General features: G+C 37.9%; 1 protein-coding gene across 1 annotated transcript in view; it reads left to right on the plus strand.

The window, feature by feature from the left end:
* Window positions 1-24144, plus strand: part of SV2C (synaptic vesicle glycoprotein 2C) — a 115434-nt gene that overhangs the window by 80126 nt on the left and 11164 nt on the right. The window contains exons 5-12 of the mRNA XM_055791372.1: window positions 2108-2241; window positions 2398-2487; window positions 6846-6956; window positions 9182-9270; window positions 9640-9804; window positions 12679-12812; window positions 14073-14276; window positions 15185-15344. Of these exons, the coding sequence (XP_055647347.1) occupies window positions 2108-2241; window positions 2398-2487; window positions 6846-6956; window positions 9182-9270; window positions 9640-9804; window positions 12679-12812; window positions 14073-14276; window positions 15185-15344 (1087 nt within the window). The remainder of the gene's footprint in view (window positions 1-2107; window positions 2242-2397; window positions 2488-6845; window positions 6957-9181; window positions 9271-9639; window positions 9805-12678; window positions 12813-14072; window positions 14277-15184; window positions 15345-24144) is intronic.

Here is a 24144-nt window from a genome sequence, read left to right on the forward strand (position 1 = left end):
ACCGTGCTGTTCCAAAACATGAAAACCCCTCTCCCATGCCACCTTCCCCATGGCACTAGCTGTTACATGTCTGCACAGCAAGTCAGACCAGCTCACTGCTCTGACCAAAAATTAACTTAACCAAAAGGGGATAATTTTGCAAGCTCTGAATCGGGTGATTTTGCACTATAGTTTAAAATATGTAATGAAGAATATGGTTCTAATTATTGCAATAGAATGTGTGCACAGTACACAAAACACAGATATGTTTTCTGATTGCCTCATTAACTCACTGTAAACTTTTCCTTCTTTATTTCCTTCCCTTCCCAATTTAGTTGTAAAGTATGCTCTTATTATTTAAGATCTGAAATCCTGTAGGATCCGACATTTTCCAAAAATTTATATTATTTACACTTTTACATCCTTTTTGTTTGCATTTTTTTATCTTTAATTTTCGTTCCCGGTTCTATTTTATAATAAAGTTTAACATCAAATTTTAGACAGCTTCTTTTTGTTGGAAGGAACTTTGGAGAAGAAAGGCGTGTTTACCTGGAGCCTCACATAAAAAAAGTAACATGGCATTCCAAGGTCATCACCATTACTGTCACTGATTTTACCTCTGTCTACCTGGGGTAAAGATGACAGGGCTAAATGCGGCTGTAGAGCAAGCTGTTACCGTTTCAGAAACACAGAAATTTTGCAGGAGACCAGAAAGAAGAGGTTCCTAAGTCTGCAAATTAAAATGTTTCACTGAGCTGTTGATAAAAGGCAAAAATAAATCACAGGTTGACTGGATTTTTCATATGGTAACATGTAAATACTTTAATATGAGAACAGATATTTTTTCCAAGAATGTTATTTATGGTCTACAGCATAAGATCTTTAAATTCCAAAATACACTGTACATTGTACCAGCTGTTTACTGACATGCAGACAGATTTAATTTACCATGTCTTCTGTCTAGAAAAATCAGTTAGCAAAGAAATATGTCAGATTAATCTGGCATCAGCTCTTTCATCAGCTAGGATTCCATTTCCTTCCAGCAGTGTCTTCTGTTCTTTGTAGTTGTTCTTATCTTCCACTCATCTTCTAATAAGTTAGCCTTGAAAACTTTACTTTGCATAGTTACCTAAATAATACTTTTATCTTTCTTAAGAGACATTCTTAGGTTTCTTATAATTCTAGCATTTCAAATATCCAGTCATAATATACCAAACAATCAGCTACTTTATTAAACAGCTGGACTGCCAGCCCTGCAGTTTGACATAAAGGTTTTCCAGTATTTCCTTTTGTGTTCTTCTCAGTGTATTTTGACAATGGCTTCTACAGCATGTGATTAGTCAACACTCAGATGTATCTCAAGATCAATTTTTCAGATGAGGAGAGTTGTTTTCCTGTTGTTCTTTTTTTCCTTTATATGAATTCTTTATAGAATCATAAATTTTCTGTCTAGTTCAGTGTTAATGTTGCTTATATTATATAGAAGCTTAAATACTGAGTATTTTTTCCTGTACCTCTAGTTATGGGACAGGGGAGACAAGTGTCAGTTTACTTTTAACAGAATTTAAGGAGTGGTGTAGTGCTGTGGAACAAGACAGAAACAGAAGTTAGGCGCTGTCATACTGTTGCACTGTATTACATTAGGAGACTTATTAAGAGTATTGAAATTCACTCTTTGCAGAAAAAGTTAATAATAATAATAAGGAAGGCTGTAAAATTCCATAAAACGTATTGTCTGAGTGTAGGTTTTTTATTCTCTCTTCTTTCAGTATTCATAGAAAACTAGTTCTTTGTGTATGTATTGTATGGTGATGGTGTCCCTGTTTGATTCACATAACTACCTTCATGCAGATTTTACTAAGACACTTGAAAGAGGCTTCTTCATCCCTGTGTAGGGAAGTCTTCCACCTTGCATAATATGGCCATTTTCCAGCACGACTAGTCACATGCAAGAGGTTGAAACTTGTAGTGTAAGTCTAGTTTTCGAGTCATTGATATATGTGGAAATAGAAGAGATCAATCAGGTTTCATTTAAATAGAGATAACATTTTGCATATCCAAGAAGCTGCAGCTTCCTACATGCAGTACTCCTTATTTCTCTACCTTTTGTGAATTTCTCCTTTCATAGGATGGAGTTTCAGCATGGGCTCTGCCTACCAGTTCCACAGCTGGCGAGTATTTGTGATCGTCTGCGCACTGCCCTGTGTCTCTTCCGTGGTAGCCCTCACCTTTATGCCAGAAAGCCCACGGTTCTTGCTGGAGGTATAACTTTCAAAATGGTTTTCAGATTCCAGTCAAAATTATTTCTGTGTTTACATCATGACCTCTATATAATGGGCATTAAGATTGTTCAGTAACTACAGTTAATATTTTAAACTGTATGTATGTTTTGTTTAAATGTTTTGATCAAATGTTTAGATTGGAAAACATGATGAAGCTTGGATGATACTCAAGCAAATACATGACACAAACATGCGAGCCCGTGGTCAGCCTGAGAAAGTCTTCACAGTGAGTATTATTTCTAATACTTCTGATAGCTTCTACAGCTAATCACTTAGCACATCAGCGAGCTTGCTGACTGGCAGGTCTGGAGGGCTTAAGCAAACAATATTAACACTCTGCATGACAAAGCCAATCATTTGCACTCTAAATACCTAAATATAAGAACCAAATTCCTACTGAAATCATTATATATACAGCAACTGTTAAGATATCAGCCTTTGGCCAGCATATTCTTGAGCGTATGTATCCACAGTGTGATAATTGTCTCTGGTATACCAAGATTTTTAATAGACTCCATCTGTGTTTTATTTGTTAAGTTTACTTCACCCTTAATAATAACAGTAGGCACAAAGAAGTCCAAATTTGTTGGCTGTTCTCTCTTTAAAGCTTTGGAAATTATTATCTTTTGTTTTATCAGCTAAAAGAATAATTTAAAAGAATTAATTTTTACTTCTGTGAAGTAGTAATTTCAGAAATTTAAATTTCTCAGATATCTTGGAAGCTGAACTGCATCTGGTCGACTTGAGGTCTAACAATAAGGCCATATTCAAAATATTGATGGGTTGTTTCTATATGGAGGACAAATTGGCAATTCAGATGTGGAACTTTTTTATGGCATCTTCCTTATTTATGAAGAATGTACACAACAATTTTGTCTGTCTGGATACAGTAGGAGGCATTTTCTTGCTTTGAAGTCCAGTCTGCCTTTCCAGCTTGTGCTGTGCCGTGGGAGTGCAGGCATTCTGCTTCCTCTCAGAGCCATGTGTGGGATGCTTTTCCTCTTCCAGAGCCTTTCTTCTTACTTCAATGCACATATAACTCAATTAAGAAATCCTCTTAGAGATTCTGCCTTTGGAGGCAGTATCAAGGAATGACCATCTGACCACATAACTTTATTCCATTGAGACTTGCAGTTTATTGCCTTCAATGTAGTTTCCATTACCTCCATCTAATTTTTTCCACAAAGAAGCTCAAGATCTCCTATATTTAGCCTGGAAGTAGTCTAGCTGGTTAGCACATCTATCATGTTAAATCCACGTTTATTGATACATTGGTGACCTACTCATTATCCCATCTAACCCATTATTTTATTTTCTGATTTCATTTATGAGTAAAGGGATTTGCCTAACACCATACAGCTAAGGTGTAATTTCACAATTGGCTCTTGCTGATCTGAGCGGCTTTCAGACAGAGTACGCCTGCCCCTAGTCATTCTTTGTTTTTATTCTGCCAGTGTTGATATTCAGTGACTGATTGCACAGTCAGCCGTAGCACCTGTCCCCCTACAGTGTTGGTTTAGGCATGAGGAAGAAGACAGAAAGGTACTGGGACAAAAGATGGGAGGAAGGATCAGCCACAGTTTCACATCAGTTCGATGTAATAGTAATCACAACCTAAAGCAGCCATGGAGAAGAAAACAAATAACACACTTTTTGTTTCTGGTTCTTGTGATCTAACAAGTCTTTCTCTCTACAGTTGTTAAAATGTGACACTGAACCGCATTGAACTCAGCACTTCATTTGTAGCTATTTTTATTAATTGGTCAGCTATGAATAAGGAAAAACCATCAGTTTCTTGGGATTTTTACCTGTTTCTGCCATGAACATTAGGAAAATCAACTTCAGATACTGAGGAGTTAAAGGATTAGAAATACTGTACTGTATGTCAAGGTTACACATGTATAGAAGTCGCTATTTTTAGCTTGCATTAGTGTGATTAGAAAATGCATCGTTGTGTCCTCACTGCACAGTATCAGCACTTCCTCTTATAAAACCCAGAAAGCAAAGAACTTACGCATCATTTGATTGGGCCATCCTTTTAGTGTCTCTTTTTTTATTATTTTTTTAATGTAAGTTAGTTCTGGATATTGTGACATTTTGTCTCAGTTATTTATTCACAGAGCTCTCCTAAACCTCATTGCTTCATCCAGTATCATTCTATGACTTACACATTAGTATTTTCCTCCACTTCATGACACTAGTTGCATCATACACTTTGATAGTATGTTTTCTAACTACAGCTGATATAACTTTTTCTCCATTACTGCTATAGTTTTAGTATGCTTTGCTTTTAGATGTTTTCCTAATTACATTGATTTCATCTTTCCCTAGGAACTTTTTTCACAAGTCATGTTTATCCTTCTAACTCATATTATTGAGGATTTTATCTTCAAACCTTTAAAACAGAGAATGTATCAACTGATGAACAGTCAGGAACTTCAAAATGAATGTATTCTAGTTACTGGCTGCGGAGATGGTGGCTCTTAATACTTTTGAAAATACCTCCTGAGAGCAGTGACGCTAACAGAGATGGTAGTAGGTTGATGGTATCTTCTATTATGGGACTACCCAAGTCAAACATTTATGTACATCCTTAATTACATCCCTTGGTCCTTAGAAGATACATTCATTAGATCCATTGGTTTAAGTGTTTAAGTAAAAAAAATTCTTTGTATCCTTAAAACCAAAATTCTCTCCATTCATTCATTGCCATGTAATAACTAAATCTCTTTTTTTCTGCAAACATTTCCCTTTGCAAGCATGTCTTGATTTTGTAAAATTTAAAACATTCTAGCCATTGCTTTTAAACAGAAGTTCTCTTTTCATTAAAATGGGTATTCTTTATTGTTTTTCCTTTCATTCTTCATATACTGACAGCTGAATATGCATGGTCCAGATGGACCATTGTCCTGATTCAATAGGACTTTTCTTATGTTAAAGAACCATCAAGGCGAGGAGTTTTTTGTCTCCAGTCACATCCAGTCCTAGGAGAGAATTACACACACACACACACAGACATATATATATATATATATATGTGTGTGTGTATGTATATGTTTCCCCCAAGCTCCACAGCTCCAAGCAAGTCAAGTGGCCAGGATGGTGAAAAGGCTGCCCCTGAGCCTACAGAAGTGGTACTGGTTTATACAGCATGAATCAAAAGGCCTGCCCTTTCTACCCAGAGGTGTGGCATGTGAAGATGTCTGTATGTATGAGGTCTTACATAGTCTTGAAGGAATTAACTTGGTCTTTTGTATAACATGTTTCATAAAAGCAGTTTAAGAAAAGCTTAAAATCAGTGGAATGGTGCAGACAGGATTTTTGCTGTTGGAAGAAGTATAATGAGAAGGGTACAGGCTTTTGATATAGTCATGATTTGGCAAGAAAGTAGGCTGCTCTGTTTCAGAAATGAGGGTTGTTATTGCTATAACTGCTTAGTGGGCTTTTGTTTGTTCTTGTCCATGGGATGAGGCTGCTGGTGCATCTTAAACAGTGTACATCTGTAAAAGCAGCGGGCTGAAAACTAAACTGAACCATCAACACTGCTATTCCCTGATGTCCTGTAATCCACTACAGTACATTTGTGAGTGGTAGTGTCCTCATGCTGTTAAGAAGAAACACAAGCTATTGCTACCTTCAGAAACTGCAACCAAACGCTGAACACTCAGTCTTTTGCTCTCTCCCTCCTTTTATGTCAGCCCTTTACCCCATTTCTTTCCATTCTCTATTTGTCTTCTTTTTAAATAAACTGTGGATGAATACACTGCCTTTTCTGATAGTGCTATGGACCTGGGACCAGAGTGAACGGCAAAACCAAAACCATACCGTGGTATAAGTTTGTAACATCCTGTGTCTGGAAATATATTCATGTAATACATTCTTGGTCTGCTACATAGGAGAGGGCAAGTGAAAATTAGCATTGTAGGCAACGTTACATTCTCTGTCACTGGTAATTCTGCATTTTTCCCTGATGTCTGTTTATATCATTTCACTTTAGATGAAGTAGATGGTGGCTAATAACAGCAATAACATGTGTGGTTCCAGACCATTTCACCTAACTTTTTCTCTCTTCACTAAAAAGGATAGTTAAAGTCAACATCCAAAAGACAAAGAGAGTTCCCTGCGTAACACTACAGGAAATATGAACAAAAGAAAAATCTTATTCAACTATTAATTCTTGACATTTCAAATATTTCTGTTATCATTACCATAGCTTTAATTGATAGACTTTCAACAGTGTTGTCATAGCAAGTCAGAAGCAGCTTGATAGCAAACTCTGGACATGGTTAACTGAGGGTTTAAATACTGTAGCAACTCCTGACATTAGCAGCTTGCTTCAGTCAGAGAAAATGGATTTCCTGCATGCTTTGAAAGTAGAGCTTTTCCAGTAAAATTGCATCCATAACAAACTTTGGCATTATAGTGAGCTGCTATTCGTTTACATTTCTAAAGTAATTCTAGGGTAGACATGTTTAATATCTGCTCATTTTTAGTTTATGGGATTTATTAAAACCTTTCACTACTTCTCAACAGCAGTTAATGATTCAAGAAAATGCAAATATTTGCTGTTCTTTTTATTTCTAGGTTAACAGAATCAAAACTCCAAAGCAGATAGATGAGCTCATAGAAATAGAGAGCGATACAGGAACCTGGTACAGGAGGTGTTTTGTTAGAATTCGTACAGAGCTATATGGTGTAAGTAGCAATATCTCTGTTCTGTAATTACCTTCTTTTTAATTAGCCTTCAGAAATGGGATGGATTGATTGAGCTCATGCCAGTGATAGCAGCAATGCTAAATTTTCCATGCAACTGGGAGATTCAGGAACCAGCATAAGGTTCTGGGTTTCTGACCCAGAAGAGGTGCAGGGTGAATCACAGAGCTTGGTCCCAAATTCTGAGGAGGAAGAGGCTGCACTGGTCTTTGCAGAAGTGTTGGCTAATAGTTACATAGCCATATTCCCAAGCACCACAATATAATATGTACTGGGAATGCATATCAATATATACCTACAGAAAGAGGTGACACATGATGAAATGAAAAATTACCTGCAGGAACTTGAGGTGGCTTCATTACTTACAAATGGTGAAGTTGTGAATAAACGGTGTAAATTGTAAAACCTTTATAAGGCATTGTATCTGCATGTATTTTTAAGCATGTCAAGTCTGTTCCTAGAAAACTATGTTAGAGCTATTTCAGAGTTTAATATAAGCTTATGGGGACTGTGCCCTGTATCCTTTTTTACTTTTTTTGCAAAACAAAAATTGCGCAGTATTTTTGAACCTTGTAATGAAAGCTGAGAAAAGTGTTATTAATTAAAACAACAACAAAAGAAAAGGTAAAAAATAGCTTTTCACAGTTGTTAGAGATCTGGCACCTTAAAGCTCTCTACAGCTGTGATGAAGTGTTGTAAACCAAGGTTTGTCACAAAACTGCTTTGCTTGGAAAAATGGCATTTTCCCTATGGGAAAAAAACCCACCCAAATCCAGGAAGTGTCTACTTTTATAGTTAGTTGTCCATAAATGGAGTAGTTGATGACTGAAATATTATTTGGCCTTGTTACTAAATCAGCTTTAAAGATGTTGCTCCTTGGTTGTCTCATACCCCTGTTATCTCACTGGACTGGCCTTAGGGTCAAAGCGCCTTCCTTGTTGCATGATGTGTGCTGAAACCCCTAGGACAGACTGCCTCTGCTCTTCAAAAGGAGGACATCATCTTGAGATGAGAGAGAGAGAGAGAGAGAGAGAGAGAGAGAGAGAGAACGCCATTCTCAGTCAGCTCTGCTGTAGCATCTCTGACCTGGGGGTAGTTTCAGCTTTTCCTCGTATAGTTATAGTATGATTTTATAGCTGTGATACATTATGATAGCTCAAACTCTGAGTGTGTCCCTGTTGACTTGTGGAATATAGTTTGCCTAAATTTAAAGCAGTGTAATACTGAGAAGTGAGAAGAAAACATTTCTGACAAGATCTCTGGTTTGAAACAGTGAAATGAAGCTGCTTAGAGATTAGGAAAGGCTGAGGTGGTCAGGAATGAATTAACAGACGTTCCACACTGGTGTAGGAAAAATTTGGTATTAGCCAGCAATGTGTGCTTGCAGCCCAGAAAGCCACTCATATCCTGGGGTGCTTCAGAAGAAGTATGGCCAGCTGGTCGAGCGAGGTGATTCTCCCCCTCTGCTCTGGTGAGACCCCACCTGGAGTCCTGCGTCCAGCTTTGGAACCCCCAAAACATGACAAACATGGACCTGTTTGTGTCCAAAGGAAGGCCACAAAGATGATCAGAGGGGTGGAACACCTCTTCTGTGAAGACAGGCTCAAAGAGTTGGGGTTGTTCAGCCTGGTGAAGAGAAGGCTCTGGGAAGACCTTATTACAGCCTTCGATACTTAAAGGGGGCTTGTAAGAAAGATGGAGAGAGACTTTTTACCAAGGCCTGTAGTGACAGGAGAAGGAGCTACAGTTTTAAACTGAAAGAGGATAGATTTAGATTGGACATTTGGAAGAAATGCTTAACTATAAAGGTGGTGAGACACTGAATAGGCTTCCCAGAGAAGTTCTGGATGATCCATCCCTGGACGTGTTCAAGGTCAGATTAGATGGGGCTTTGAGCAACCAGATCTAGTGGAAGATGTCCCTGCCCATCACAGGGGATGGGACTAGATGGTCTTGAAAGGTCACTTCCAATCCAAACCATTCTGTTTCTATGAAAAGAAGATGGAAAGTCATGGAACATGCACAGCCTGCCTGTAGCTGGAGATTAACATACTTGTATGAGAAGTACCGTTATGACCAGTATCAAAAAGCTGATCTGCTCTCTCTGATGCCCTGAAGAAGCAAGGAAATCAGAATTAAAAAGCTATCATTTAACAATATTGTTCAAAATACTATTTAAAATAAATGTATTTCCTAATGATTTACAGATTTGGTTGACATTTATGAGATGCTTCAACTACCCGGTGAAGGATAATACAATCAAACTTACAGCTGTATGGTTCACCTTGTCTTTTGGGTAAGAGTGGTTGAGATCTTAAACCATTTTTGATAGACTCAGCAGAGAGAACAATCATCTGCATGCAAATTTTGGTCACTGTGATTACCCTTTTTATTCCAAAAGGTTTTATACAGCGTCTTTCCACAAAATGTTGTATTTATCGGTTAGTCTGTTCTTGGTTGCAAGCCTGATTAATCAATAATATCTGCTTCAGAAACGCGCCATCTGCTGGTGTCAGCATCTTTCAATATTTTTATTTTATGGTGGATTTTATTACAATGGAGCAACTCTTCCATCACTTAAGTGGCCAAGGGAGCCACTCATCTCACCTTGCACAGATTTCCAAACAGGTGGGATTGGTGACTGAGCTTTTTCTGTTTTTCACAGCTACTATGGCTTATCTGTCTGGTTTCCCGATGTCATTAAACATCTGCAGTCAGATGAGTATGCGTCCCGAGTGAAACATTTCCGCAATGAGGAGGTTTCACATTTCGTCTTCAACTTCACACTGGAAAATCAGATTCACAGCAATGGAGAATACATCAATGACAGGTTTAGAGATTTCCTAATATTCTGACTTGGCTGGGATAAACAAATGCATGTTGTAAGGCATGTCCTGGTAATCTAATAATTGTATTCATTAGCTAATGGTAGATATTTGGGGTTTGGCTTTTGATGGGAATTCATTTCTGTTCTTGATTTCTTATGACTTGTGGAGCATGTGGAGAAGCGGACCTGTACATGCCCTGGTGGTTCCTGTGTGAGGATCCCCCAAGCAAACCCAGCTTCCTTGTCATCCTGAAAAACAGACTGAAAAGCCTAAATTAATGATGCTTCCTTTCACAGTGGGATTCAAATGTTTTCAGACCCAACACATGCAGCATATTTTAGGGGGGCTGAGGAAGGATGTACTTTCATCTCTGTTGCCAGTTCTTTTCTTTTTTTGATGAAAGACACTTCTGTGAAAACTCTGAACATTGAGAGGTTAGGATCTTACCACAGAAGAATAAAAGCTAAACATTACTGTAAATCAATGAAAAGCATGAACAGTTCTGAAATGGAAAACAACACTTTGGCAATGCCTTTTTAACTGAATCCAAACATATTAAGGCTTTATCTGGACTCTGCAGATAACTAGATAACTTGGGGGAAAATCAAACACAGCTGTTTTAGGTATCTGGTTTCTCTTAAGAAATACACAGAACAACCATGTGAATGGTCTCCTGGAAGTTATGGTGCTAAGTAATTATTATTTCCATATGAAAATCTGTATCTAAGTGAATAAAATTAATGATTTCGGTAATGTGGGTTTTTTTTTTTTTAAATATCATCATAAGAACGTGAATTTTGACACAGTTAAAGGTTTATGCATTGCAGACAAAAGATACCAGCTATCTCGTTTTTGAACTATCCATAGCTTCCCAGTTCCACTCCTTTCTAGGAGTTAGATGTTCTCCTAAAAGCAAAGAACCATTTACTGTCAGTAACTGACAGCACTCCAACAACCAAGGTCTTATCAATTTGAACTGAAAATTCTTCTAAAACACTAAATCTGACATTAACCTACTCTAAACCACTGATTTCCTCTTTTAAACATACAAGTTTAATAGGCCTCTGACAGTTATTTGAGAGTCATGAAACATTTTCCACAGAAGTATGGACTTGTTTTATATTCTTACTCCACAAATGTTTCAGTCCTCCACCCACCCTCAGCCTCAGTGTTTTCTTCATTTTCTTTCTTAACTAGAAGATCTGTCGATACTTGCCTTCTTACTTCATTACATTTCTGTTGAGTTTTAATTCAAATCATTGCAAGACCAATTTCAATATAGTCACAATATGTTTCCTGTCCAAAGGTGAAAAGTGCATCCGAAGAATGTAGGACATGTCGTCTGTCATTTCTGTTCCAACTGACTAATCTAATTGCTAAATTTTCTTTGTTCACCTCTGGAATTAGGCTACGTTTTAAAAAAGAAAGTGCTATATGAAAAATGATAATGAGTTGACACTGAACGCCAGCCTGATTTTAATCAGAGTCTGTCACAAATGAGAAATGATATAATAACTAAAACTAATGGGCTGAAAACACCATTTTTCTGACCAATACACAAGGCAAATTCACTAGCTAGTAAGTCTTCCAGTAATAAACACACTTAGCTTTTGCTGGCCTTTCTCATAAAGAGAATTCCAAATTTATTTACAAGAGAGTTTAATTCCTACTATTTCATAGGTAGCATATTTTGTGTGTTCCTACTCCTAGTATTAGTTTTACAATAAGAAAAATACGTAGCTAGTCACACCAGATTTGATTAGAGCAGAGTTCAGTCTGTATTCAGAAGGCTTTGGTGTTTTATCAGTTCTTACTGGCTTATAACAGCTACGGCGCTGCTTTCCAGACCGTTGCCACTTCGGGTGAGGTCTGCCAGAAAAACTGCCTTTTTTTAGTTGTGTCTTTTTCCACACCTTCATGTGAAATAGACTGTATCACAAAAATCATAACGTATTTCTACATGTGTCTTTTTTTGTTAGCATAATGATGTTGTTTGGTAGAATTATACTCAAAAGGCTTACAGTGACAAGCTTTCTCCATGTTACTAGGCTTTTAGTCTAGTAACATTGAGAGTTACTGCTAGTAATACACTTAGTCATTGACGTTTTCTGTGAATTACTTGATTGACAGTCATGATGAAAGACCTAGGAGTTAAATGAGAGTCAGTAGGAAGAAGGTTGTTCAGAAATAAGAAAAGCTACTGACAGTTTGTTTACAGCTGTTTTATGTACACAGTAATTGCAATTGCATCCACAGACACAGGAGAAACAAACACATACTTCCAGTTAGATACCTATCTGTATAACTGGCAATGTAGTTGTTGTGTTCATGTTAAACTATTTTTAGAAAACATATTTTGACACTTGAACTAGTATGTTTTTCATCTGACCCTGACACGGTGCCCAGTGTGTTCATCTGGAGAAATAAATGTTCTTTTAAAATTTTCTTTCTTTCCAGCTTGTTCGTACTAACAAGTGCTTGTTTGTTCCAGGAGACTGAGTTTCTGGAACATGATCTCCCAGTTTCCGACTGTAGGTCAAATTACAAGTAACAGTGATTTTACAAGGCTATTCCTTGAACGCCATGACATTGGTTTTGGTTGGTGAATAAGGACAAGTAATAATGGAAGTATTATCAAAGACATTGTATTACCAGTTGTAGCCAGTAGCTATGTGGAGCTATTTGTCTTATTAATGCTTTCTCTGAACAATAGTGCTCTAGAATCAGCTAATCATTAATTATGTCTCCAGAATACCTTTAAGGAATCATCATTACTGGGGTTGAGACTTTTTAGACACGTATAGCTGCATCAGCTTGACCTGTTGCTCTTGCTGACCTATGAAGGTAGACTGACAGAAATTATGTGTATTGGGCAGGTTTATTATGATGAAGTTTAAATCAGTAACCTTTGAAGATTCACTCTTTAAGAACTGTGTGTTTGAAGACATCACTTCACTGAACACATACTTCAGGAACTGTACTTTCGTGAATACCACCTTCTACAACACAGGTATTACAAGAAATAACCTTGAACATGCGTTGTTCGTCTGTGTGTTCTCATCATACGTTTATAATTTCTGAATTTCTAATAAGGCATACAAGTCTTCTTGTAAGGAATAAAAAGCTATAAAAAGCAACAGGCCTCCGTAATGTTGTAACAGAAAACTGAAAGGATCACACCCACGCCAGAGGTGTCACGGGCCTAATATTGACTCAGATAATAAGCACCTCTTTTAATTTTAAAAATCTCTAAAGAGATTCAGTCTCAAGAGGACAAAATATGTTTACTGCTTTACTGGTAGCTTTAACTAGTGTGCTTTTATTTAGTCTAAATGGGACTGGTGAAATCCTTTGTTCATTGTGCTCTCTGTGGCATGGGAATCTGCTACCTAATCTATAATCATTCCCACTCAGGTCCTAAGTATTGTAACAAAAATAGGAATGCATGTTTTCATATGTTAAAACAGAGGACACTTTTTTTTTTTCCCTCCAGTTTAATAAAACCTAACTGAAAGTAGAGCATGGCCAGCTAAGCTTGTTGGAAAGACGGGTGCTTCTTACATGCTTTCCTGTAACCCCAGCAATCATAATAGTAAGAGAGGTTTCAGAGCAAGCAACGTCCAGGTTTCTTTGTGTAGAAAGAAGGTATTCTTGATTCAGGGTTATAAGGCTGACAGGAAGAACAGCAGGAAAGTGAAAGTATAGGGAGAGATCTCCAAAATTGTACTGGAAGAAGAACAGCCTGAGTGACTGCATGTAGTAACTAATTCCTGTTCAAGCTGAAGACCATGAGGCCTTCTCAGAAATGAAAATTAGTTTAATCTGAATTCTGTAGGAATGTTTCACTTTAAAAGAAGTCAAACCAAACTGAGCAAGATTGGCAGTCTCATCTGAAAGGCTGTCTGGTGTGGAAACAGAAGGTCTGATATTGAGCAAGACCAAGCGATAGAAACGTGCAGATACCTGATGCTTTTTATGCACGGCCAGCTTGTGCTGAAAGATCTTAACCAAATACAGCCCAAGCAGAGCTGAAATGCAATAATATAACTTGTCTAATTCCAGGCCTTAGTTGCTCATTTTCATAAATTTTCCATATTTTTCTATTAAGATAAAAAGGTATCAATATTAATAGAAAGAACTAGTCCCATTTTACAAAGCAGTGAAAGCTCCGAGTTGTCATTAAAATTGCCTGAATTGGAAATGTTTTTAATCAAAAGCTTCACATGGAGTCAGCTGTTAGCTGAAATGTTTCTTTTTCTTCTTTCCACAGATCTCGAGCAATATAAATTTGTTGACAGCGAATTGATAAATTGCACATTTTTCCACATCAGAACAGGATGCCAGATTTCTTTTGATGATGACTACAGCGCCTACTGGATTTACTTTGTTAATTTCCTGGGAACTTTGGCAGTGTTACCAGGGAATATTGTGTCCGCTCTCCTGATGGATAGAATTGGACGGTTAACAATGCTAGGTAGGGGCTTCACTTTAAAACAGGTAACACCACCAAAACCTAAAGCTCTCCTGATAAAGTAACATGTTCTCTTTTCGAAGAATGTGGTTCAGAGAGACGTAAAAAATTCCTTCTGCAGGTACTTCATTTATGCAGCATCGTAAGTGCTGTTTTAAAGAGTGTCCTATTTAGAAACTCTAGGAGCAAAAGGTTCTGTAGCCAGTTCTGCTTATGACATATTATCAGTCATTGCTCTTCTGTGCTGATATTACGAGACCATTATTTAGGCATCTGGGATGAGATTTGGTAGAGTGCTGATCATTGGCTTGTGTTTGCTCCAGCTGAAAGGAAAGCTAGATGTGCTTGGGTGTCCCATCAGCTAGTAGAGGTGACACCTTGGATAAGTCAGCAGTCCTTTGACTGTTACCTGTTTTGCAAAATAACACGTTTGAAAGGTATCTTCTGTGGATTATCTGCAATGACAGATCTGTTTTCAATCTACTTATATATCTATGTGGTAGTTCATTGTGTTCATTTTCTCAAATAATATCTCTATATAAATGCAATTCCCAATTGATGTTTTTGTTGCTACACTACATGAACAAGTTTCAGGTATTTGCAGAAGATGATAAACAAGGAAGAATGGGAGTAGTTTTCCCCAGGCAGCTTGCTTTGGGAGTTCAGAGAGGGTTCCATCCATTAATACTTTATGATAGATCCTGCTGTTTGAGGAGTTATGTTTTTTCTATGAGCTCCTTACAATACTTGTCTGCCTGACTGGTCTTTCCAGCAGAGGTCTCCAGTTTTTTAACTCATATATATGGATCAGTTATTTAGCTATACTGTGTGCATAGAACCGTTACATAAAACAAAGACCATTCTTTAAACACAGTTCCACTTCATGTTTGTTTCACCTGACTCGTACCTAGGTGGTTCCATGGTTCTCTCTGGCATCAGCTGTTTTTTCCTGTGGTTTGGGACCAGTGAATCCATGATGATAGGTATGCTGTGCCTCTACAACGGCCTCACCATCTCAGCATGGAATTCTTTAGATGTCATTACTGTGGAGCTGTATCCTACAGACAGAAGGTATGTACAGATACACCTCCCGTAACCTCGCTGACACTATCTCTATATACCAGCAGAAACAGTAAATAGAAATGGTTATGTATGAGCTTTGCAGAAGCAGTGGTGTTCTGAGTGGTCCAAAGGAATAGATTGTCTTATGAACAGCAGGAAGAAAAAAGGTAATTTTTGAGCTATTTGGTGTATATTTTACATCAAATATCACCGAATCAGGAAAATAGCACAAAGGTAGTTTCTTACAAAAAAAGGAGATCTAACTGCTATTCTCATCTAAAACACAGCTAATGAGGATATTTCTGAAAACAGTAATGGAATATTTCTGGGTTTCTCCTAGTGCAAATAGCTATGAAGGCAGTAGTTCCAAAACATCAATATAGCTGCATTTGTCTGTTGGCCGTGAAATGGTGGGGATGATAATAAAAATCACTGCCTGGAGCTGAACAGCATCTTCTGGAAGAGATTGTGGGTTTGAACCATGCTGAGCTGTTGATCAGTCTGCTACACATTTGTATGCAGGGTCACTAGGAGTGTACATAATCAGCATTAAGCAGATACAAAAATGTCTCAGACACTGCTCCTGACTCCTCAGGGCTCTGGGAGGAAATTTCCATGTCCTGCAAGCATTGCTGCTAGATGACATGGGTGGGTTTTTTTCGGATACAGGGTACTTTTTAATGCTGATCTTATGTCACTTAATGGACTGAAGGAAGAACAGTCAAGCCATACGCTGTTGTATGTTGAGTGTTAAAAGGTAAAAGCCGTATTTTCTTGAATAGACTGGGACATTTCTCCCCCCTCCCTGCCCTAAACAATTTTTATATAAAATTGCCCAGATTCCGGCCAAGGGAAAGTGTCCTTTCTCCTGTCACAGTGCTATTATGTCATTCACTAGAAGTTTCAAATATGGTGAAAAGTATTCCCAGTTTACATATGCATGATGCTTTACTGGCAAGTCTGAGCTTTTGGACAGAGATGCAACTGACTTTACTAGTGTCCATCAGGAGAGAAAAACTGTAGACTGGCGTCTCTGATTTCTTTTCATTGGCATTTTAAAAATATATTCTTCTTCACACAAGAAATTGATGTCCACTGTTGTGGTTGTATCAAATAACCGTACTAGGCAACTTATGAGTCCAAAGCACTAAGCTTTAATATTAAGTGCTAGTGTTTTTATTACACCTCATGAAATTGCTCTTCTGTCAAGAATTTTTCCATCATCCAAACTTTATGATATAATTCTAATAAAGATCCTTTAGAAATAGCTGTCTTTTTGGTATTCCTGAATGTAGCAGCCACAAATACTTTCTTGATGTAAAGAAAAATAATTAGAAAAGCCATTGATATTAATGGAAGCAAAAATAATCATCATTACTAGGAATGACAAAACAAATGAAACTGATATTTATTCTAGGGCATCTGTATTTGTAGCTAATAGTTGTTTTTATTAGTTTCTGCTAGCTTTGGGATTGTAGCAAATTCTTCCCTGGTTTTTTGTTTGTTGTTTTTTGGGGTTTATTTGTTTTGTTGGGTTTTTGGGGTTTTTTTAAATGCTTATGTGTGCAATAATAGCTGTCTGGAATTCCACCTCAGAAATTCACTTACAGCTGAGTTGTTGGGTTTTTTGCAGCAGCTCAGACAGAAAATTTGTCACTTTGTATTATCGATATAAAAGGGCTGATAGGCAAAATCTACCTGTGCCAGGAAAGACATTGCTGATATATACTGTAGATGAGATTTTTACCCAAAAGTTCTGAAAGTGATGGAACTGTCACTGCCAGTTTTTGCCAGTTGGGTTATAAGGATATGGCCAATTCTAGAAGTCACTTCCTATACAGCTTTTTTTAGACTGGGGCGAAGCTTCATATTTCATAGAACTATTTGAAATTTAATACCAGTAGGTACTCAAACAACTTGCTTCCCAGAATTTTTTCTCTTGATTTTTTTTTAAATCCAGACCAACTACAGTTTAACAGCCACCATTGCCCACCTCTGATGGTCCTATCTTTCCTTCTAAGACTCCTCTGATCTCCATAGCCTGGCACAACTTGCCGCAGTTTCCTGGGAATTCCCAGCTTCCGCATGTAGCTGTAGGGCCAAACAGCCTTCCCAGGCATATATGGTACATGAAGCTGCCCGATCTGTATTCACATAGGAAGTCCTTCATACGGAAGATGATGCCCTCTTTTCACTACAAAGCTGCATCCAGAGTGAATCTGGGTCCTGAAACTGGCTCCCAGTTTCCCCCCAAAAGGCAATCTAGGAACAACAACTTCGCTCGCTCTGTCACTACTTTACTTTTCCAATGTATACCATTTTCTTACTCCCAATCAATGAAATGGCCACAAATCAGCAAAGAAGTTCAGCTGGAGGCTGGGCTGGTAGCACAGTGTGTGGAAGGAGGCCATTTCACGCTACCGCGCACAAGAGAACGGGCTGGGCAGCCCCTCCTTTTCCTCCTGCACAGCTCCTCTTGGAGAACAGCCAGTTGCCAAACCGCTGGGGTGTTGCCAGTGTTGTGCAGCGTAATACAAAAGGTGTTTCATAAATCGTACTCCAGGTTATTTAGCGGTCATGCTGGCTTTTTGCCAGGTACGGGTGTGGTGAGCAATTTGGAAATGTGCAGTGTATATGGGACATGGCACACATTTCAGTTTGCTCTTCACCAGCTGCCCACAGAGCAGAGGTGAGGTTGCTTCAAAATCTTAGCAGGTTTGGATTCCGAATGCATTCACGCTCATCTGCCTATTTACATTTTAATTTACTAATGCATGGATTTGAGGTAATTAAGTATTGTCCTATATTCTTGATGAGTACTTTCAAATTTTATGCCATATTAGCATGGCTTTTGCCTGTGTGTTCTTATAAAAATCTCAGTTGATTTGCACAACTGCTAAAACAAGAGATATTAGAGGTTGTAGGGATTTCAAATGGTTCTCAGGTAGATGATGTTCTGTTAAAAGGTGAAGATATGTTACTAATCCTAGTCATAGGTAGGCTTCTGTCTTCCAGATGACATACATGGTGGTAATGAAAAATCATTTGATAATTTTTTTTTTTTTTTTTACTTTTCAATACACAAATTTTAAAGGGCACTCATGATGACTAGCTATAAACTAGCTGATTTCCAAAAAGAAAGTAAATTAACTGAGCTCCACAATGTAAAGAACTTGTATTACTCATCTTTTGCCTCATCTTCTTAACGGCCTCTGCTATTCTGGACTAGTCAGCAGGTTCTGAAAAGTCTTTGGTTACATATGACCCTTTCGAAGGCCAAACCAAAGTTCCATAGCTTTGGAAGCTCAGCTTTGAAGGAGAGTTACTAAATGTCTGGTGAATGTTTTTGGGTCCTCCTAGAGTGCTTTACTACTCTTTCATAAGCTTTCCATATTTTCCAAACACTGCTTTGAAAGAAGGTGGTGTAGAAATTGAGACATAGAGGAAAAATACATTGTTAAAAATTAATATTGTCCATCAGAAGAGGAAGGCTGTAGACTGACATGTGTGGTACCAGCAATCCCAGTCACTGAGCATTTTAGAAGAGGGAATGGGCTGGAATTGCAGCTTCCACTGCAGCTATAACTGCTTAGCATTTCTGCAACAAAAACCTGAAGGTGCTAAGCTGAGCACACCAGAAAATGTGAAATGCATGCTCAATGACTATTTAGTTAGCTTTAAGTGACTTGCTCGCGTCATATACAAATTCTGTGGCAGGGGTAGGAATTGTATACTCTCTCCTGATAGCACTCATCTGCCTTAACTGTGAGACTGCTTTCTCATCTTGACATTCCCCAGCCTTATTTACAGTGCACCTTACAACTTCGGCAGCAGATGAGGGAATCTAGGTTTTCTTCACTACATTTATGTTTTACCCTTGAGCTCTTTTAGTTCTGTGCCTTGGCAGAGTGATGGGGATAAAAAATACTGTGTGATGAGGTAATTATGGCTTGTGTTGTAATGTGTGTGCCCAAGGGCCCTGCAATACTTTGCAGTTTCCTAGCTCTGTCTGTAATAAAATATGAATGGAAGAGAGTTGAAATTCTCTGAAGAAGTAGCATTTAGCAGATTTTTATGACTTTAAAATGCAGTCATTTCTTTTGCATAAATGATAAATGTCTTCTTGTGAACTAACTTGGGAAGCACCAAGTTTATAAGCCTACACTCTTGTCAAAGAGTGGATACAACAAATAACCCAAACTTAAACAGAAAGTGGAATACAAATAGGTTGTCTCCTGCAGAGTAAATCAAGGTCAGATTGCATCACATAACCAACAGTTCATCAGTTTTACTACAGCTGCCAGGCGTCTGGGTTTGAATATTGGCCAGGAATCTTTGGGATTCGAGGTGTGCTATAAAATGAGGTCATCCTGGCTTCCCTTTTTGTAGTACTTCTGAAATATGTTCATAAGGGTTTGGTCCTAATTAGGAAATAAGTCACTTCAGTTAATTGTATTTATCTTTTTCTCCTTTTCTTGAGCATTGAGACTCTATCCCCACAATAATAAAAATTATTCACAGGGTATCTTAAGTCCAACATTGTATTGTAGTGGCTGTCAGAAGAGAAGTTTTCTATTCTTTTGAGTCATAGTAGCACTCATCAACTTACAGTAGACTTACTGACAGCTATTTTCTACTGCCATCCTGTGGATGTGGTTCAACTGCATTTTGCTGAAATTTCATGTTAATGTTTTTAAAGCATGACATGCTGAACCTATGCAATGCTTTGGGCAGGAAGGCAAATTCCACAGTTTTATTGCATACTGAGTGCTATAATTGGCCAGGCTATGTTATGCATCTTTATACTCATTTTTTAAAAGAACTTAAGGTGTCTGGACATCAGAAAACTGTCCATAGCACATTCAGAAACTCTATTCTAATAGCCTTTGCATATTATCCACACCCATAAAAGTGATATTTAGAGCCTTTTTGAACTTGCTGGATAGGCTCAGCACTAGCTCTGGCAAGAAAGTTCTCAAATATCTGTGCTACACATTCAGTAGCCCTCCATGGCAGGACAATTAAGTTTTTAGGTACTCTTGACTATCGGCAATGGTAAAGTGGGTCTGAATTATTTTATGTAGGAATATAAGCACCTGGTCTAAGAAGGAGCATATGTGGCAAACAGGAAGCAAGCTCTTTTAATCTAAAGTCTTGGATAATCCCTCTATTTTTAACTGTTTGGACTCTTGCCATTTTTATGTGGGGCTTGTGTGAAAGGAAGCTAAGCATTTTTCTTTGTCGCAGCTTTCCCAGGAACAAGTAAAATACATTGGGGAAAATTCCTTGCCCCTAACATCCAGTTTTCTCTCAGACCTGACGGTTTCATAAGACTTCCACATTTTTTCCTGTCAATACTACAAGCTGTAACTTTTTTTTTTCTTAAGGCAATCCCATATTGATTCACCAGCATTGTTTTACTGATGCGCCTGAATGACAGTGCTTAAACCAGTAACTGATCAATTTAACGGAAATTAGTGTATATGGTAATGGCTTATGGCTTTAGATTTTTTCAGTTAACTGATTCATGATGCTGAGATGACACATCACGTATCTTTGATCATTTGCAGACTTCCTGTACACTCTTAATATTTTCCTGAAACACTGTGGAAGAGACTGTACTAGTGCCGCAAGAGAAGACTATACTTGTACATGTTTGTGAATTGTGACATATTTATTGCATGGCTATTTTTACTCCCCTGGATTCAGTAGAATTAATTATAAGGACGTGAATTACTACAGATTTTAGCTGATTTGCATCTCAAACATTGTTCTAAGAAAGATGTTTAAAAAAACAAGTCTGAGCTTGCTATCCCTAGAGCTCAACAGTTTGCTTCATGACTTTTTTCCAACCATTCTACACAACAAATTTATATTCAAACACTGCATTAAAATTGAAGGATATGAAGGCAGAAGGATGAACAGGGACAATGTTTTTCAGGTACAGGTCACAACAACAATTTACTTCAGCCGGTAAAAATCTTACTGTTCCTGCCAATGATGTGCATATTTTAGGTGAAAGGACGTGCCTGAAAACAGCTTAAAGATTAGAAGATTGGACTTCTGCTGGGTTGTTCATTTTGTATCATCAGAACATCAGAACAAGGATAATAAAAATGGGCTTACCTTGTCTTATTCTTCTTTGTTTATAATTTGATAATACTAATAGGATTAGCCTGATAATCACCCCTTACAATTGGAAAAACTGGTTAAGTCTAGATCCATTTTACAAAGCAGAACTGGTTTTTCAGTGCCAATGAATTATCTTAATTTTGCTCAGATATAAAAGATACTATATTACAAAACTGCTTTAAATCTTAATAAGGCAATCTTGTGTATATTACCTCCAATAGATGTAAAGCACAGTGGCAGCCCTGAATATGCTGTCTGTAGATCCCAGCATGTGAAAAGAAATTATCTGAATTGCTCAGAAAATTATATTCAGACTGCTATTATAGCTAGTTAATATAAGCAAATAGTATCTGTGAAAGAGCTTACCTTTGTAAGGCAGTATAAAAGAACACTGAATATTAATAAAGCACCCCCACATGATTTGTTCTATTGTCTTTCTAAAGATTTCCTCTCTGTATCCAAATTTGCTTTAGCTAGATCTGTATGTTCTTTGGGGAGTTTTGGTATCTTTCCGAATATACAGAGGCTGTTGATGACTAAGTGTCTTATTTTCTCTGTGCACACACTGGTTTTTTCCTGTTACTGTTACCTGGGGGCAAGTTTGGTTTTACATCAGTACTGGCAGCTGAAGAAACTATATTTATCTGTGCAGACACTGATCATAACCACTTACCACATTAACTTTAGAAATATTTTCTGTTTGTAAATGAGTCCAAAATTAGAACAGTTCTGACTCCTTTCCTATCCTTTTCCCCCTGACTTGTTTAGAATAGCTGCAACTTGTTATTATCCTATAACATATGCTCTGTTTTTCAGGCTGGCTGTGTTGGCTTTAACCTCTTCCTACCTTTTTGCGATCAAGTCTATTTTACCACAGCCTTTCCTCTTCATGTTCCTCCTTCCTGCCTGCACTGTTGTTCACCCTAGAAGATGTGTCAGTCTGGAGCTCCTTCCCTCTCAGGAGCTTCTCACCATCCTGGGTCAGCTTGTCCTAGATGTTCTGGGTTTTATCTGCCCTTGTAGTAGAGATGTTTCCATGGTAGAGATTTAATCTTCTTCTCATAGATTTTGAAAGTTTACTCCACTAGGGTGTGGGTTCACTGCTTCCTCCCACTCCTCCTTTGGGCCAGTGCCTCCAAAAGTTGTCCTTAAAATGAGCAAGTTATAACTCACTTATCTCCCCTCTGAGGAAGGCATTTTCAAGGAGCTGCTGCAAATATTCCTCTGTCAGAAAGCTTCACAACCAACAATTCCAAAGTTTCCTCATTGGCTGCTCTCAGCAGTGTGCTCTCTGGCAGTTATCATTGATCTGTACTGTGGGGCAGCAGAGCATATTGCTTTCAAGATTATTATCTCCAAGATGTGCATGTTTAGCTTTTCTTGGCACTAAATATTATGTAAAAATGCTGCAGGTTTAATGAAATATAGAAAAAATAGCAAGCAAGGGCTTTGAAGATTCAGAAGACATATATGAGTCTCTTCTGCTTGTTTTTTCACAGTTTTTCCTGATAGTTTCTGCCCTGCCATCAGAATGACCTGTCTCTCCTTCCTTATATATCACTGATACTTACTTTCATGCAGTATCTGGATGGGTGCTGAGTTTTACACAAAGAGGAATTATGGTTACTTCAGACAAAGTAACAGTTACTAAATACAAGGTATTTTAAAGAGACTGCAATACTGCTGTCAATTGCAAAAGCTGCTTTGCCAAACTAATAAAAAATATATTATAATTATAATCACCCAGCAAAAGAGACTAACTTGTGTCTTGTCCTGGGATCAAAAAAGGCTTACAATACGCAGAGCTGACACTGGAACAGTAAATATCAACTCCTCTGATTTTACTTCCATAATGTTTTAGGCAAGAGGGTTGACTTAGGATCTGCAACCATGGACAAATAATTTTTAGCATTAATGGAAAAAACCCTTTTTGAATGTATGTCAGTTGGTCTATTCCATGTCTTAATTCTGTTCTACAAACATCCTTTTAACTAATTTAAGAATTTGACAGTAGAAGTACCATTACTTCAAATTCGCACATTTCTGAATCTTTTCCAGACTCTGGAGTTGACTCTTCGGGTTAACTAGAGTTCTCAGATTCAACAAAAGTGATTTAAAAATATACCAGAAGGATCTAGACCTATCTTCATCATTCTTTTGATGTGAGGTCCTCAAATGTACCAGGACTGGTGTAATTCTGAAGACAGCATGCATGTCAGGTACATCAGGTCATGGACAGTGCTGAAAACCCCTATATCCTGGTCGGCTATACTGGACAGAAGCTTTTACCTCTCCCTCATTATAAGGCTTGGATGTAGGACACCAGGACACATGCCTGATCAACACTATTGCGATCTAGATTTGCGGAAGAGCAGAGGAGATGAACTAATGATGCTCTGGGCTGTGGCTATGTCTGTGGGTTGCTTGAGGCAGCGGGTCTCTTCTCCCTTCATACCATGGTTTGCTGTTTTCAAAATAAAAAAGTAGTTCTGTGAAGAACACTGAAAGTTTATATCCTTGCTCTCTGCTTACTTCACATTGATTCTCTGGGCTGCTTTTTAGGAGCTCCAGCAGAAGTTTCTCAAATCTTACTTCCTAGGAATTCAGGCTACATCTGAGCACAGGACTTCTTCCTCTACTTCACAGGTACCTCAGTACAATTGTTAAGGTTCTTCTT

Source organism: Falco peregrinus, chromosome Z, assembly GCF_023634155.1.
Source record: "Falco peregrinus isolate bFalPer1 chromosome Z, bFalPer1.pri, whole genome shotgun sequence".
Classification (NCBI taxonomy): Eukaryota; Metazoa; Chordata; class Aves; order Falconiformes; family Falconidae; genus Falco; species Falco peregrinus.